This window comes from Solanum stenotomum, chromosome 9, assembly GCF_019186545.1.
Source record: "Solanum stenotomum isolate F172 chromosome 9, ASM1918654v1, whole genome shotgun sequence".
Lineage (NCBI taxonomy): Eukaryota > Viridiplantae > Streptophyta > Magnoliopsida > Solanales > Solanaceae > Solanum > Solanum stenotomum.
Genome location: NC_064290.1, coordinates 56,963,882 through 56,981,113, shown reverse-complemented (window position 1 = coordinate 56,981,113; position 17,232 = coordinate 56,963,882). Strand labels below are relative to the sequence as shown.

General features: G+C 34.7%; 1 protein-coding gene and 1 pseudogene across 2 annotated transcripts; both read right to left on the bottom strand.

Annotated features, from left to right (window-relative positions):
- Positions 1 to 64: 64 nt before the first annotated feature.
- On the bottom strand, positions 65 to 7,699 carry LOC125876144 (putative aconitate hydratase, cytoplasmic; annotated as a pseudogene).
- Positions 7,700 to 8,579: 880 nt separating this feature from the next.
- Positions 8,580 to 13,530, bottom strand: LOC125876159 (uncharacterized). Of its 2 annotated transcripts, none has more exons than XM_049557277.1 (8): positions 13,334 to 13,477; positions 12,474 to 12,530; positions 12,233 to 12,285; positions 11,249 to 11,300; positions 10,732 to 10,794; positions 10,571 to 10,630; positions 9,505 to 9,547; positions 8,580 to 9,043 (listed from the first exon to the last, which is right to left on the bottom strand). In XM_049557277.1, exons 1-8 carry the CDS (start codon positions 13,344 to 13,346, stop codon positions 8,980 to 8,982), a joined length of 405 nt encoding a protein of 134 aa, XP_049413234.1. In that variant the 5' UTR covers positions 13,347 to 13,477; the 3' UTR covers positions 8,580 to 8,979. The 2 variants fall into 2 exon arrangements, with proteins under 2 accessions (XP_049413234.1, XP_049413233.1); XM_049557276.1 differs by having other exon boundaries at positions 8,587 to 9,043; positions 13,338 to 13,530.
- Between the last annotated feature and the right edge of the window lie 3,702 nt (positions 13,531 to 17,232).

Here is a 17,232-nt window from a genome sequence, read left to right as displayed (position 1 = left end):
TGGCTTTCCCGTAGCAAATGTTTTGAGGGGAAACAGGAATTACAAATACCAAATCAAACTTATGCTAGTCTAGAGTTATTTTCACTAAGAGGTTTTAGAACAATCATACAATATTTACAACTCATATAGCTCAACAATTACCAAACATAATATTTACAATCCATATCATCTTATATACATTGATAAGTTCAGGATTTACATCTTCTTGAGCAACACTAACTAGCATAGGCAAAGCATGTCATACAACGATTTGTGCCTTGCAAGCGTTAGGTTCACTGTTTACTCAAGTTCCGAATGACGTAAGGAAGGATGCCACCATGCTCAAAATACGTCAGCTCAACCTACAATTCCAAATCAACAAATATATGACTCGTTAATTACACCAAACCAATAGATACATAACATATGCTTGCGCATAGACTTCTCTCACTTAGCCATAATAAGTTTATATAAGGTCATAGTTATGTGATGTCCCCTCTTTTGTCTATTAATTCTCAAGGGACCAAGTTCAAACAAAATGTCAAGAATTGTGACGACCCAACTTATAATGCAGCTTACACTAGTATATGAAACAAGAAAATGAAGTGCAAACTTATTCAATAGTATTCCAATTTAACTGCTGAAAACACAATTTGATCATTTACTTTAACATTTTACTTATTCAACACACTAGACTAGGATAAAAAGGTTGTAATATACAGCAGAGACAAAATGCATACCTCTGTGTCAAATCTAAGAGTACAGATGAAAGATTTTCCACTATCATTAGTCACAGTAACATCTTGTCCAGGCCTTATATCAGAAATCTTCTGTGGGAGGTCAATAGTGTAACGCTCGTGACCAGTCAAACCAAGTGTTTCTGCGTCCTCACCAGGCTTAAAGGAAAGTGGAATAAGTCCCATTCCAACCAGGTTGCTGCGATGTATCCTCTCAAAGCTTTTAGCTATTACTGCTTTTACTCCCTGTTTCAAGAACAATAATTATCATCCATCGAGAAACAGAAAAGGAAAAAGGATAATCTGAACCGCGGAAACTAGACTAAAATACTTACTAGTAGCATTGGTCCGGTCCCTTAGCAGCCCAATCACGGGAACTCCCACTCCCATATTCTGCTCCAGCAAGAACAATGGTGTCGTGCCCCTCGGATTTGTATCTCTGCAAGTAGTTCAATATAGCATAACAAAACATTAATCATCACATATGACAAGGGGGTGCATATGAAATATGCATATAGCCAAACAAGTGGAATATTTCCTGAATAGACATTGTAACTCACCATTGCTGCATCATACACATACAGTTTCTCCCCTGTCGGTATGTGAATGGTCTTTGGACCAACTTCCCCATTCAAGAGCTTGTTGATCATGCGAATGTTAGCAAAAGTACCTCTAGTCATCACCTCATCATTTCCACGTCGGCTTCCATATGAATTGAAGTCCCTCCGTTGAACTCCATGCTCCATAAGATACTTTGCAGCAGGACTATCCTTGTGAATGCTACCTGCTGGCGAGATATGGTCAGTGGTGATACTATCACCAAAGTTCGATAAGCAGAAGGCATCCTTCACCCCATGAGGACCCGGAGGGTCCATACTCATGCCCTTGAAATATGGGGGTTGATGGACATAGGTGGAGTTTGGGTCCCATGCATAGATACTGGACGATGGAACCGAGAGTTGATTCCAGAAAGGATTTCCCTGAGTAATAGCTTCATAAGTGTTCTTAAACATCTCAGGGAGCACACTTGATTGAACAACCTACAGGAAATCGCTTTTAGTCGTATTTGAAACGCCATGGGGATAATCATTGCTTATTGAGGAAAGCAAAAACATAATACCTCCGCTATTTCTTTATTGCTAGGCCATATGTCTTTTAAGTAAACACTTCTTCCATCTTTTCCAATTCCAACAGGCTCCTTCTCGAAATCAATGTCCACCTGAAACATGCAAGCAAAGGAGGTAATACTAGTGGTTAGAAGCAAGACTCGGAAACAAACCCCTTCTCCCCATCCTTAAGACAAAAAAAAAAACAGGAGAGAAATCTTGGTTGGCTAAATAAGAACAAAAAATAGGTGAAACGAAACACTGGCAGCAGAGAGCATCAAGTAATCAACTCTTTCAGAAGAAAAATGCTAAACAAGGCTGGAAAGGGTTCTAGTTGGCACATTTATAGTGAAACTGAAAGCCAGTATTTGAGAGTAGCCAATGGAAAATAGAGTACAGAAAGAAGCTATCTCAGCACAAAAAGTTCACTCCTTCAGCAAATTATAGGCCCAAAAGATAGTATTTCAACAAACATATTGTAGAATTTGGAGTTCCACAGTTAGCAGGGGTATCAATTTAAGAAAATGAGGGACAGCTCCCCCCACTATTTCGCTTTAGCATACCGTTCCTGCAAGTGCATATGCGACAACTAGTGGTGGTGAAGCAAGATAATTAGCTCTTGTTAGAGGGTGAACACGGCCTTCGAAGTTCCGATTTCCAGAAAGTACAGCTGCAGCAACAATGTCTGCAAAATGAATCCCAAGAAACATCATCAACATAGACAATCATTTTTCTTGCTAAAACATGACCTGCTCAAGCAGCCTGAATGCCACCGGAGCGCCATGTGAAAGTACTACAAAATGCACAACATAGAGCACCGCATGAAAGTACTACATATTGGGCAGGGCTTAACCAAAAAATAGCAAGGGTCAGGGGCTAAATTGGAGAGTACCATTGTCAGTGATGGCAGAAGCAACTGATTCATCAAGATCTCCAGAATTACCAATACATGTTGTGCAACCATAGCCAACAAGATTGAAGCCCTGCTGGTTCAGGTACTTTTCTAGGCCACTGCAATACAAGGTCACACATTAATTCAGGGAGAACAAATAATAATGTTCACGGGAAGAGCCACGATAAGTAACAACCGATCACAAACTTTACCTCTTATGGAGGTATTTTGTAACAGCCCCTGAACCTGGAGCCAGACTTGTTTTTATCCATGGTTTAACCTGTTGAATAATCAGACAAGTTAACTTCAGAAGCATGCTCCATCTGTAACTAATTTAGCTCCGGAAACGCCGCATAACAAACAATGAGGCCTGCAGCATTAGTTTAAGCACTAAAACTAACCTCCAAACCTAATTCACAGGCTTTTTTTGCGACCAGACCAGCTCCAAGCATGACATTTGGATTAGATGTATTTGTGCAGCTCGTTATAGCAGCAATAACTACACTACCATGCTTAAGTTCAGCAGGCAGTCCATGAAATGTGAATTTTGCAACTTTATCTTGCTCCTCCTTGGGCACAGCAAATCCCTGCATGATTAAAATGAAAGTGCTTATTTATTATGCCATTCAACACTTCATGGCATATTTATTTTACAAGTAAACACTTCTATGACGTTCTTGTGTCAGCTACTAAAATGAAGTTTCTTTTTTTAAAAAAATTAAAATCAAAAGTCTCATTTGATTATTGATGTGCAAAAAGATACAATTTTGAGTTTGGCTACCAAAATGAACTGATGCTTCATCAATCCGGATTTTCATGTTTAAGATAAAAAAGAAAAGGGAAAAGAATATCTCCAAAACTCAAAACATTTGCCGAGGAAAGAATACCTTGAATCCTTGTTTGTTATCAAGGCATGCATGCCAATCAGCTTTCATATCTTTGAGAGGGACACGGTCATTTGGCCTATGAGAGACGAGAACAGTGAAAATGCTGGACAGGATCTAAACACAGTTATAAATATTACTACCTTTTTGGTCCTGAGACACAGGGTTCAACATCAGCAAGTTCCAATTCCAAATAAGACGAGTAAACTCTCTCCTCTTGAGGCTGTATTGTAATATTATACTGCTGAGTTACATCACAAAATTTGAACATAAATATATGAGGACAACATTGTTGTAGAAAATTACCTCGTTGTAGTCAACAAACATTTTGTTTGCCCTCAAGTACTCCTCAATCATTGTTATCTAATCATACAAAGTAATGAGACTGTTAGAAATATCCGAGCATTTTATTATTTAAGCAGACCCCTATTAAAGGAGAGAAAAAGAGGGAAAAACTAACTGTTTCCTCATTCCGTCCAGTTAATCTAAGGTACTGTAATGTCATATGATCTACCGGGAAGAAACCCATGGTAGCTCCGTACTCGGGAGACATATTTGCTATTGTTGCCCTATCAGCCAATGATAGTGAAGCTAGTCCTGGACCTATATACCAAAGAAACTAAATGAGCCACATGCAGAGAAGACATTGCTTTTGCCACTTTAAAGGATCCCGAGCGATGGTTAAATACTGTAGAACTCCACAAACTTTCCGACAACACCGTGCTTTCTTAATATTTGAGTTACAGTTAAGACCAAATCAGTAGCCGTCACCCCATCATGCAATTTTCCAGTCATTCTAAAGCCGACAACACCAGGCAAAACCATGCTCATTGACTGTCGGATAAAAAAACAGAATGGGGAAAAATCAAGTTAATTGAATGATAGTGTTTATCAAGGGATGAAATTGTAAAGTGATGATTGATTTGACAAGTGACAATAACAAGTAGAAGTTAATAGGCCAAGATATTTGAAAAGGGAAGTATGTCTAGGCAAATCGTCTCACCTTGGCATTCAGGAATCAATGCAGTGACAACAAATGAAGGACAGTGCTGATTCATAGCAGGTTTACAGGCTGCGAGATCTCATATACTAATATACTACTACTATATAGGATGAAGCATAAAATCACTTAAATGTTGAAACAAATTAAATACCTGGCCAAGCATTGTCGCCTCTGCTTCAATGACACCAACTCCCCATCCAGCAACTCCTAATCCATCAATCATTGTGGTGTGAGAATCTGTCCCGACTAGACTATCAGGATAAAGTACACCATCCGAGTTGAAAACTACTCGTCCAAGGTACTCCAAATTAACCTATGGAATAGTTGAGAGGAGAATAAGGAAGCAAACATGCGAAATGGTGGCAAAATAAAACTAAAAACAACACTTTTAATGCAGGTTAATACCTTGGCAGCAACATGGATTAGGCCTCTCTTCATTTATTTTCTTAGATCAAAAGAAAAAAGAAAGCACGATGATACCTGGTGAACAATACCGGAACCAGGAGGAACAACAAGCATGTTGCAGAAGGCGGTGGAACCCCATCTGAGAAAAGCAAACCTCTCTTTTGTTTCTTTTGAATTCAATATCCATATTAGCCTGCAAAGCATTTTCCGACCTTGCGACATCAACTTGCACCGAGTGGTCAATTACAAGGTCAACTGGAACCTGTATAGATTATCAATGTCTCAATATACAGGATGATAAACAAGGAACCACTACCACCCTCTGTAGAAAAATAGAGGTCTTGAGCAATCTAGGCACCGGCTGAACAAGAAATGTACCAAAGGATTGATCTTATCAGGATCACTACCAAGCTCCTTCATAGCATCACGCATAGAGGCAAGATCAACCACAGATGGAACTCCAGTAAAATCCTTAGTACATCATTAAAAGCGTATTGAAAGTGAGCAAGAATTCAAAATCATAAATCTGCTAATTCATGACAGCATTTCATTCTTTTAACCTGAAGTAACACACGGGCAGGCTTAAATGGAATTTCAACTTGCTTTGGTGCAGTATTTTCCCAGTCCAGGATCTTTTCAACATCATCCTTGGTTACATGGAAACTGTCACAATTCCGTATAGCAGATTCTAATAGTATCCTTATAGAAAAAGGCAGCTTGTCTGCATCAAAAGAAATGAAATGCAGAAAATTCTGAAATATTGGCATGACGATAAGGACAATCAATATTAAATGCAAGGACTAGATCATCATTACAGGTTCAACTTAAACATAGCTAAATAATTTGAGTGCATACCAATCCTTGGATCATTTAGAGCAGGAAGACTGTAGAATTTCCCAAACTCGCCACCTCCAGGCTTGGGAAGACTAGTAAATATTCCTTTGAAAGGATGTTCCGAAGCTGGATAAAGATTCAAAAGGATCATTTGATTTAGGATCTCTCAGACAAAACTAAAGAATCATACATCATAAAATTCATGCAGAAGGATTTGCGGTAGCAAAATTTGCATCAGACGACGTGTCAATTCCAAATTCGAAAGGGAAGACATAAACATTAACACAATAACACCCACAGCCTTGTTAAGCAGGTAAACCATAGAAAACTTAGTTTCAATCTCAATTACACCTACTCTTGTAAAAATCAAGTCAGAAAACCGGCAAAATATATGATTAAGGTGCAATTATATAATCAATCCTTCATTACATCAAAAATCACAAAATATGTGCAGAAGTTGCATAGAAAAGAAGCAAATAAATACTAGTGACAACTTCACCACCTTAAGCTAACAACAAAATAAATTGAAACGGAGGGAATAGAAGAACTACAAACTGCAGCCATGATGAATCGAACTCCATAGTTAAATGGAAAGTATGAGGAGATATACCCATAGTAGCAACGTTGCGTTCAACAACTGGACTCGCGGTCCTAATCTGAGCCTTCAAACTGATCGGAAACCGCCGATTGACGCCGTAATTGTTCCAGCGAGGAACAGAGCACCTGATCGATCGGTAAGTAGTAGCAAAAAACAGCGCAGGTTGAATTTGGCGGGAAAATGAGAAGAATATTCTAGAAACAGCTGAAGTAGACGAAGTAGCTCGAACAAATGATGAAGAAGGGGAAGTGGATAAATGCATGATCACATTGTCTACCTGAACACGAAAACTATAGAGTTATCATTTATCTCTATCTTTTTGTTTGCTATATATAGTAAAATGCGTGGCGNCCAAAGAGAAGACATTAAGATTAACACAATAACACCCACAGCCTTGTTATGCAGGTAAACCATAGAAAACTTAGTTTCAATCTCGATTACACCTACTTTTATAAAAATCAAGTTAGAAAACCGAATATATGATTCAGGTGCATATATTAGAAGGACTAAGGTGCAATTACATGATCAATCCTTCATTACAGCACAAATCACAAAAATATGTGCAGAAGTTGCATAGAAAAGAAGCAGATAAATACTACTCCCTCCGTCCCATTTTATATGATGTACTTTGATTTGGCACAAACTTTAAGAAAAATGGAAAGACTTTTAAAACTTGTGGTCCAAAATGAATGATAGAAATTTGTATGGTTGTAAATCATTTCATTAAAGGTAAAAAAGACATTTTATAGGCAAATTATTACTTAAAATAGAAATGTGTCATTCTTTTTGGAACTGATTAAAAAGGAAAGTAAGTCATATAAATTGGGACAGAGGGAGTAGTAACAACTTCATAACCGAACGCATTTCAACCACCTTAAGCAATTGAAACGGAGGGAATATAAAAACTACAAACAGCAGCATGAATGCATGATGAATCGAACTCCATAGTTAAATGGAAAGTACGAGGAGATATACCCATAGTAGCAACGTTGCGTTCAACAACTGGACTCGCAGTCCTAATCTGAGCCTTCAAACTGATCGGAAACCGCCGATTGACGCCGTAATTGTTCCAGCGAGGAACAGAGCACCTGATCGATCGGTAAGTAGTAGCAAAAAAACGCGCAGGTTGAATTTGGCGGGAAAATGAGAAGAATATTCTAGAAACAGCTGAAGTAGACGAAGTAGCTCGAACAAATGATGAAGAAGGGGAAGTGGATAAATGCATGATCACATTGTCTACCTGAACACGAAAACTATAGAGTTATCATTTATCTCTATCTTTTTGTTTGCTATATATAGTAAAATGCGTGGCGCTGTACTGGGAAAATATACAGAAGGAGCTGGCGAGAACAGACAAGGAGCAAATTTTGTATTTTGTATTTTTGCAAGCTACGTAATCAGAAATTTTATTTAAAAATTTAAAATATAAAGAGATTAACGCACGAAAAAAATTTAATTATCGATATGAATAGGATTAATCAGATTTAGTATTGTTTTGTCCCAGCCATGTACATTCATGCAGATCTTTTCATTGTCTCATATTTAATCTTCCCAATTGTTCCAATTTGAACATGTAAAAACAAACAAAAATTGTGATAATTATGCACTTTATTGAATGAAAAGTATCTCTTCATCGTTAATTAAAGTCTGAGTTCGATTTTTGGTAGGAGACGCTTCATGGCACTTTTGGGCGCAAACTCACTGTGTAGTCAAGCCACAAATATATATATGTGTTGATTCTCATGATCTTCTTCATTTGAGAAAATTAAATCATGACTCCTTTACGGAAGATTCAAGTTAAATGGTCACTCAACTAATTTTAACTATATTTTTTATTTTTGGTAGGAGAGGCTTCATGGCACTTTTGGGCGCTAACTCACAGTGTAGTCAAGCCACAAGATACCGAACACTATGTGGAGGAAAAAAACTCAAACCACTTCTCACGACTTTATCTCTACCATTTTACAAAATTACATAGAAACAATTATCACAAAATGTCAGATGGACAAGCTGAAGTTCAACTTTTCACAAGATATATAGGAAAGATAAATCAAACAAGTCATCATATTGGATATTTGTCTATAATACTCCCAATACATAGAATACACATCTTTCTATCAGAAACAACCTCTTTACCTCCCAATGTAGGGGTAAGGTCTGTATACACTCCACTCTACCCAGACACCATTTGTGAGATTACACTGGGTATGTTGTTGTTATTTTTCTTCTGTTAAGAACTTATCAATTATCAATATAACAGAACTTTATAGTGCATCTAAGGGTAAAGGAGCATAGTGCAGATTTGACAATTGAGGATTACTCATCCAAAGGTTGGTGTAGTTCTATCAAAAATGGAAAGACCCTGAAAGAAGTAACAGGAAGGACAGAAACAATAATTCGGGGCAAACATCCGTGAGGAGAAAGAATGAAACTGCCACAGTGGTGGCGTTAATTCCTTGTATTCAACTTCTGCAGTCATCTGATGTCCTTAAAACAGAACATCAAGAGAAAACTAAAGGCTTCCATAGAGTCTGAGTGATCTCAGGTAGGAGGTTGCCATGTTCCTGGTCTAAAGGATTCGCCGGAACCAGTTGGCTCTGACGACCTGAAAACAAACAAGATACATTTAAGTCGTTGCTGATGATCATTAGATTGTCTAATATCTAGTCATCCAGTTATCATTCATTCTATGTAAGCTTATTTCCACTAGTAATGATTTAAATCGTAAAAGAACTACAGTTCCAGTGTTGGTTGGGTAGATAAAAACAACAAAGAGTACAAACAATAGAACTTTTTGTGTTTGTTGTCTGACATGATAAGCACATTGCTGCTTCAGTTACTTTTGGTATTGCATGTCTATATTACACAATTTGCAAGTTCTATAAGAGGGAGAACACAATAACACAGTCAAATTCATAGGTTGCAAGGGAAATTATCTGAGGACTATTTCTCATTCTCCACTTTCCTTTTCACTTCTTTGCTTTTTCTTTTTTGTCATTAATGATAACAATTGTGAAAACCTGTTAAAGCAATCCACACTGGAAAAAAATTATTGCTTTGACTCACCTTTTTTCATGCTGTGTATCAGAGGCTTCTGCCTTTGTATCACCTTCATAAACGAAGATGCAATCAAAACAAAGTCCAGAAACAATTGGCATATATTAGCTGAAGAGAATAATAAAAAACAGGGAATGGAGAACTGTTGCAGAACAAAAAGATGTATCGTTATATGGATTAACATCAGACCAATAATGTATCACAACAACTTCTGCTTAGCTCCAAGCAAAAAAGGGGGGCAAGCGAAAACTATTCGGTTTGCTGGTAAAACACTGTATTTGGAATCATGGTAATTATTAGGCATTGGCTGCACCAAAAGACTCATTACACTGTTTAATGTAGAGTGATTTTGAAAAAAAGGAGGACAATGGACATTTACATCTATATCATTGAAGTTAGGATTTAGTTGCCCAGTCAAGCACCAAGTTGCTATATAATTAAAGGTTATCATATGAATAGAGAATAAATAATACTACCATTTATGTGGAATAAATAGGTATTCAGTATAATGATATCCCTTTTAATAAATCAGGCACTACCGTATTCCATATTATATTTTGAACGTACTATCCTATCTGTGTAGTGGTATTACACAGGCGCATCTTGTTGGCAAAGCAAAACACCCTCTAACATGCTACACAGCAAAAAAATTTCCTCTACATTAGTCCCATAATTTACTCTCAATTACCAAAACTGACACACACCACGAATGTATGCACACAATCCATACATGATATGCTCCGATTTCAAATGCATATTAAATCACCTTCAATTTCCTTTCACATGTAGAGGTGACTAAATTTCCTATTAAAGGTTCATAAGGTTTTAACAAAGTGAAGATCATTGGAGGAAGTGCAATTTGCAAAAAAGGAAGCTTACACAACCCACTATCTTTCTTTCACAACTCGCTGTTTTCTGAGGACACCTTATGCATCAAAAACGAAAGAGGAAGAATGGTTTTGCAACCATTTGTTTTGTTTTCTAAACAAAAAAAGTTTTGATTGCAAAACCAAGCAGGCCCTAGCTTAAAGAATGGACAATAGAACATGGGTACTTTTGTAGGATAGGGTGATACCTTTTGAAGCATCTGGAAATTGTTGAACGAAACTTTTTAAATCTGGACCATCAGCTTTACCTGGGGATCGGACAAGGTGAAGAGGAATGAATGTCATGCAGTTCAAGTGGCAATTTGCTTCCCCTTTCAGAGGATCTGTAGAACTGAAGTAAGCAACTTACCAATGTTTGTGGCTTTCCTCTTGCCTTCTTTGGCCATTCTTTCCTCCTCTTCCTTCTTGAGACCTTAAAGCAACAAAAAGATAATATATTCTCAGAAAGGTTATCGTTCTACTGACAGCCAATCCAATGACCACCGAAGTGTGTCTTAAGAAAGTATGTAAGTTTGGAAAATCTCAAATCAGACTAACAACAAAACTAAACTCAAAAATCATAAGCAACTACCAGAACAGAACCCAACTTTTAAAAATTATTAAGTAGGAAAGAAAAAAAATTAGGTGACCCTGTAGTTTAAGCACCTAAACTTATTGACTCCAGCCCAGGGTCAAATATGGGCCAAAAAATTTCTTTTTTGGAAGTTCAACCATCTAGAAGTTGAATGAAGAGCTTCTTTCTATCATCTCTTATAAACTTAAATATCCTTGGTGTTAGGAGTAAGTAAGTACATTAGAGCTGTTTTTTCAAGAGCAGTTACAATAAATCCATGAACAAAACAGAGACATGAAATTGGAAAACTTACGAGCAATATTAAGCTTAACAAATTCCCTTCTTGCCTCCAACTCAGCCATTTCCTGGTAAAGAAAATATACAACCATCAAAACATAGTTCAGGAAGTAACTTAAGCTAAATTAAATACAGTTCAGCACATACTTACATTTGAAAGGATGCATATCTGAATAATGAAAAACATAAGCTCTAAAAGTGACAATTTGTGACCTACTTTAATCACATAAGTTCCAGCACTTGGTTGAAGGCAAATAATTTGACAAGCTTGCAATCATTATCTTCTCTTTTTTTTACAGCGGATGTAATGGTAGAAGCACCTCAACTAGATTGCACCTTATACGTGAGGACCTATGTTCAATTAATTGGTCATGGCCACAAAGGCATACATGAAATGGTACAACAAACAAGAATCACAAGAAGGAAAACCCGCTTAGTGTTTCAAGTACCATTAGATGTTAAAATAAAACCACAACCACAATGAAAATTGAAATAGTAGCCTGAAGCTGAAATTAATGACAAAAGAAACAACAGGGGTTTATGGGACTTTTGCTGTCTTATTTTAAAATCAGACTCTGGTTAAATGCATATCGGTCCATGCCCCTCCAATTTTTTAATGAACTATTTACCTATCAAAATCAAAATAAAAAGAGAATATCAAGTGATTAAAAATCTAAGAATTCATTGGAGTAGCAGACAGGGCAAAGAGATATGGATTGCACCAAAAGCAATTAATTTTCCTATACTCAAATGTTGGAGCATCAGTTGTTGCATATCATTTATACAACAACATGATTTGCCTGTTTTCATTCCATATATGAAAAGAAGAGCTAAACTATTCGGTTTATCAACACGTATTCTATAATTTCATCCATGCTGATAAAGGGATAACAGTGCTATTCTTGAACAAGAACAGGTCATACAAAGAAAAGACAATGCTAGTTAAGGATGGTCAATGAATTATGGGCATAGAATTGTAACATGAAAGGTCAAATTTTACCTCTGGAGTTGGAGCATTCTTCCGTTGTCCATTCAACCAACATATCCATTCAACTGCATCAATTAATTGTAAGTTGTAACTACTTAATGGCAATAAAAGATGTGGTAGTGTAACTTGAAACGTTAATAATAGCAGCCGATTCTTTTTCTTCACAACATATTAACATGATGGAGAAGGGGATGATACTTAAGACTTAAAACAAGATCTAGAGCTGGATAGTATTTCTCCCAATAAGGCATACCTGGAATGGAGGTTGGATCTTCCTCTCCTTTGAATGTCACCCATCTCTTTTCCTTCACTAATAAAATATAGAACTATCACATAGAGTTCTTTAGTAGATAACATAATAAAAAACAAGGCCATCCTACATACAAAATTTTGAACGGAGAAATCTTAATAGGTTAGTTGTTTGGCTACCTACCTGAACTTTCACCCTCCCTCATTTTCACTTCCCCTACCCAAAATCAAAATAAACTGTTTGATCGCCTAAATATTTGGGAGAGTTATACTAGATAAGTAATTCTTTTTTCCAATTTTCAAATGTTCCTCATGCAAATCACCTCATTTTGTAAAGTTATCTTTGTGCCCATACGAAACCACTAGCCTGAAGCAGGCAAATCTAGGGGATAGGAGGGTATTCACCCGAACCTCCTCAGCAAAAAATTACATTGTACATATAGGATAGATTTCCTGTGTTTATCGTATATAAATTTTGAATAACCTGAACAACATGCAAAAAGATAAGCTTAACAGTCCTAGGCATTCAATATGCACCCCAACATCCAAGGTTCCATTTTCAAGGACCGCCCACTGCACTATGTAGAATGCTATGTGCATCGAGCTGCCCATTTTTTCTTTTTTGGCAAAATCACCTCATTTCTTTCACTTCAAGTTCTCAAGTTTAAAAAATCCAAATGATCATAACTATTAACTAGCAATATTAGCCAAAACAAAAGCTAAGAAAGTTCAATATTAAAAAAAAAAATGCACTAAAATCATCATCATTTCAAACACAAATACATAATTTCCTCATTGATCAAACAATAAATTAAACTACAAAGTCAAATTAGCATTAATTGAAAGTAAAGAAACGAAACCCACTTACTGACACCATCAAGCTCCTCTATATTTTTAAAATAGCGATTGCCTACTTTATCAATCCCTACAAAATTCTTGCTGCTGAATAAACCTGCAAACCTCGCCCACAATTTCGACATGCTTTTTGGGGGCAAAATCACAGTCAGTATTTTCTCCAATTTTACTGTAAAATTAGCTTTGATTCTCACGGAGAAGACAACTGCTGTGTACATTTCGATTTTCCGACATCTTTGACTTTGGGCTGTTAACCCAAAATGGTGGGCCTATAGAGCGATGAAATTTGGGCTCTTTACAAATTGGGCCTTGGGGCTTCAGCCCAGTCTTAGACCAAAATAGATCAACTGTACTAGACTCTTAATGGGCTGGCCCATGTTTATTTTCTTTCTTCTTTTGTCTAATTAACTTGAGGAAAAACTGTCTAATTACACTGATATTCTTATCATGAGTAATAATAATTCACTTTATAGTTTGAAGTAATTTCATATTGTCTTACTAATTAATAATTATGTACCAAAATTTCAAATCAGATACATCATTCCTCTAGATTATTGTCAAGTTAGATGATACTAGAGACATACTGAAATACAAATAGTACATAAGGAAAGAGGTGAGCAAGAGAGGGAGAGAGGATAGCGAGAGAGTGATATACATGTGTCTTTGATACCAAATACATTATGAAATAGAGATATACAGGGAGAGAGGTGAACATGTATCTATTAATAATAGATACACGTATCTTTGATACCAAATACATTTTGAAATACGGATATATAGGGAGAGAGGTGAGCGAGAGAGTCAACATGTATTTATTAATACTAGATACATGTATCTTTGATACCAAAAACATTATGAACTACAAATGTTGGATAGATGTGAGTGAGAGAAGAGTGTGTATTCCATATCCATGTGAATCATACTTGAATACAATATATCTAAATAAAACTACACTTAATTTGATCCGTATGTATTCGAAATACATGTATTTGATGAAGTTAATGTGGCAAGAAGATAATTTCAAAAACCAAAGTAAAGGTACGTAAACAGATTCTAAACTAGTGAAATTTATATTGCTACTCTTGAGTTAATTAAATAGTCGTTCTCCCAATCAATCAAATTAAAAATAATCGATTTCAAATACTTAATTAATTTCATCAATAAAATGTGGTTGTTGAAGAAGAAAGATGAGTGAGGACTTAGAATTTAAGTGTTGGGATGGGTTAAAGGGGGTGCAAATCGTATGATTTTTTTAATTCTAGCTGATTTAATTAATGATATAATCGTATCATCGTTAGTTAAATATATATAAAATAATTTTACAAAACTATGAAATAAGATTGTTAAAAAATAATACTAATAATAAGATGAATGAATGAATGAGGAATCGTGAAAGTCATAGAAATGCGTGAAAGTAGCATGATGTTGGCCAGAGTGGCTGCCGCAGATCTGTTTGACAGCCGCCAAACTCAAAATATTTTATTTTAATCCCATAAAAAGAAAGAAAAAGTGTACGTCAAGTAAATTAAATAAATTAATAATACTGAAAAACAGAGGGGATAGTGGAGAAAAGGAATCTATCTACTTCAAAATGTTTTCTTATTTTATTTTTATTCAATAATACCAACTTGTGAAACTAAAAAAAATACTGATATTCATTTCAATTTATTTATCTAATTTTCATTTAAATAAATCCTAATTTTAAAAATATTTTGAAATAATATTACTTTATTTTAATTTAAAATCATAAAATTTGAAAATATATCTTAAATAAAATCAAATAAATAATTTGAAATAAAAGAAGTACTATTTACTAAGAATTTTCATGAAAAATACTTTATTTTTAAAATACAAGGGTGTTTCCTATTTTTATTTGTGGGCGTGCCCATATTTGATCAGTAAGTTTAGATAAATACTATGGTAAGATAGAAGAAAAAGATTAATCTTATTTAGCGAAAAATTATATTATATATATAAAGTTAAAATTATTTTTTTTATACATATATAATATATATTAATAATAGATGTTGGATCTTTTTATTTTTTTTCATGTATTTTTCTTCATATATACAATCCTGTTAATAAAAATTTTGACTCCACTCCTGAAAAAGGAGTAGTGATGGAGTTAAAAATTGTGGAGCGAAAGGCATAATTAATATGACTTTATTTTCGTTAAATGAAGTTATTTTTTTTCAAAATTTAACCAAGTAAACGTGAAAATTGTAAAATATATATTTGTCTTCATAATCAAACAGATACATTGAATGACGGCTACTCTTTGTTTTCTCTATTTATTCTTCTTTGGCTCTAAATGGTTAAATTCATGTATGTCTCTTTCATTTATTTGTTTTCTCTATTTACAAATTAAGATGTTTTTGACTTTATTTGTGTCATCATGTTGAACACATGCTTTACACTTTAATTTTCTTTTTTTTTACTAGGCAAAATTTGCACGTCTCTTTTCTCTTTTGTTTGACGATTGTAACTAAGTTTAATTATTTTGCATGTTTAATGGCAACTAGTTAACTACTAATTACTTAGCATTATAAGATTAATTCATTGTAGAATTTAACTTATAATCTACCATGATAGTGTAGTTGATTTTCTTTTTATGTTATCTGTTATTCCCATCGTCCCATATTAGTTGATTATCTTACTGAAAATAGTTGTTTCATATTAGTTGTCTACCTTACTGAATTAAGAAATCATTAATTGAATTGTTCCTGTATTATCCTTGCAATTAGTTTTCTTATAAAGTGTTCACATTTATTTGTAAAATTTCCAAGAAGTTTTTAAGAGGTAAATTAGTAAAATTATCTTCTTATTTATGATTTCTTAATATGTGTGTAAAAAGAAAAATGATCAACTAATATGAGACAGAGGGAGTATCGAGATTTATCACATGCCATTACTTTACTTTCCGTAAATATTACCAAATTAGATTTACAATAAAAAGTTATATCTCACTATAGTTCATCTTGACTGGCAGTGTGAAAAAATAATATAGAAATTAAATTTCTAATTAAATGAATATAATTTTTTGAGCTAAAAGAATAGTGAAAAATTTAATTGGACTGAAAGAGTATTAACTTACTGATTTGCATTAGTCATTAAATTTATGTTTAAACATTTATTCGGCCATGAAAATTTAATATATAAATATTTTTAAGTTCTCATAAACTAGCTCAAACCAATTTTTGAATTTTTAGATTTCACTCACAATTTTATTTTTTTAAAGTTTCAAATAAAATACATGTCCAAATAATCACAACTTCAAACTAGTGAATTCTTACACGATGTGGGGTTAATCTGGTGCGTATAAAGTGCTCACCCAAAGGATAGAGGTTGTGACAATAGATGTTGTAACGGCTGCAGATTATTCTAAAATTCCAAAATAAATCTTAAATTTAAAATATTTAATTTCAAAATCTATGACCAAGCTTCGTTCCGAAAAAAAAAACATCAATCAGTGTGCCTCTTTTCCTTTTTAATTAAAAAAATTAAGGTGGTCGACACCTAGACAGAATTAATAAAGTTAATTTGATTATCTCCAACTACTAGGCGACATCATTATCACCTGAGCTTTCATGGAAATCACCTTAATTAGCTTAATTAATACTCTTATGTCATTAACTTTTTGTAAACAAGGGTGTTATGTGTAAAAAAAACAAGGTTAACTTAAACATGATAATTTAAATTATGTTAAAAAAATTACACGTGCAATGCACTAATTAAGGTGAGCACTAGTGTAGGTGCTTATAGGCTCTTTATTTTTTTTTCTTATAAAATAAACTTTTTTAAGGGTAGAAATTTTCTTGCAGAAGTAGCCAATTTAAGGAAATAGATAGGAAAGGGAACAAATAATTAAATAGCTATTTTTCATGTGATTTGAGGCTTATTATAAAGCA

Bases quoted from the DNA above. Each gene is read 5' to 3' on its own strand.
- LOC125876159 (XM_049557276.1), bottom strand. From the start codon at position 13,449: ATGTCGAAATTGTGGGCGAGGTTTGCAGGTTTATTCAGCAGCAAGAAT. The intron at 12,286-12,473 runs GTATGCCTTATT...TAATTGATGCAG, and splicing joins AGATCCAACCTCCATTCCAG to TTGAATGGATATGTTGGTTG. The intron at 9,548-10,570 runs GTATCACCCTAT...TCGTTTATGAAG, and splicing joins ATTTCCAGATGCTTCAAAAG to GTGATACAAAGGCAGAAGCC.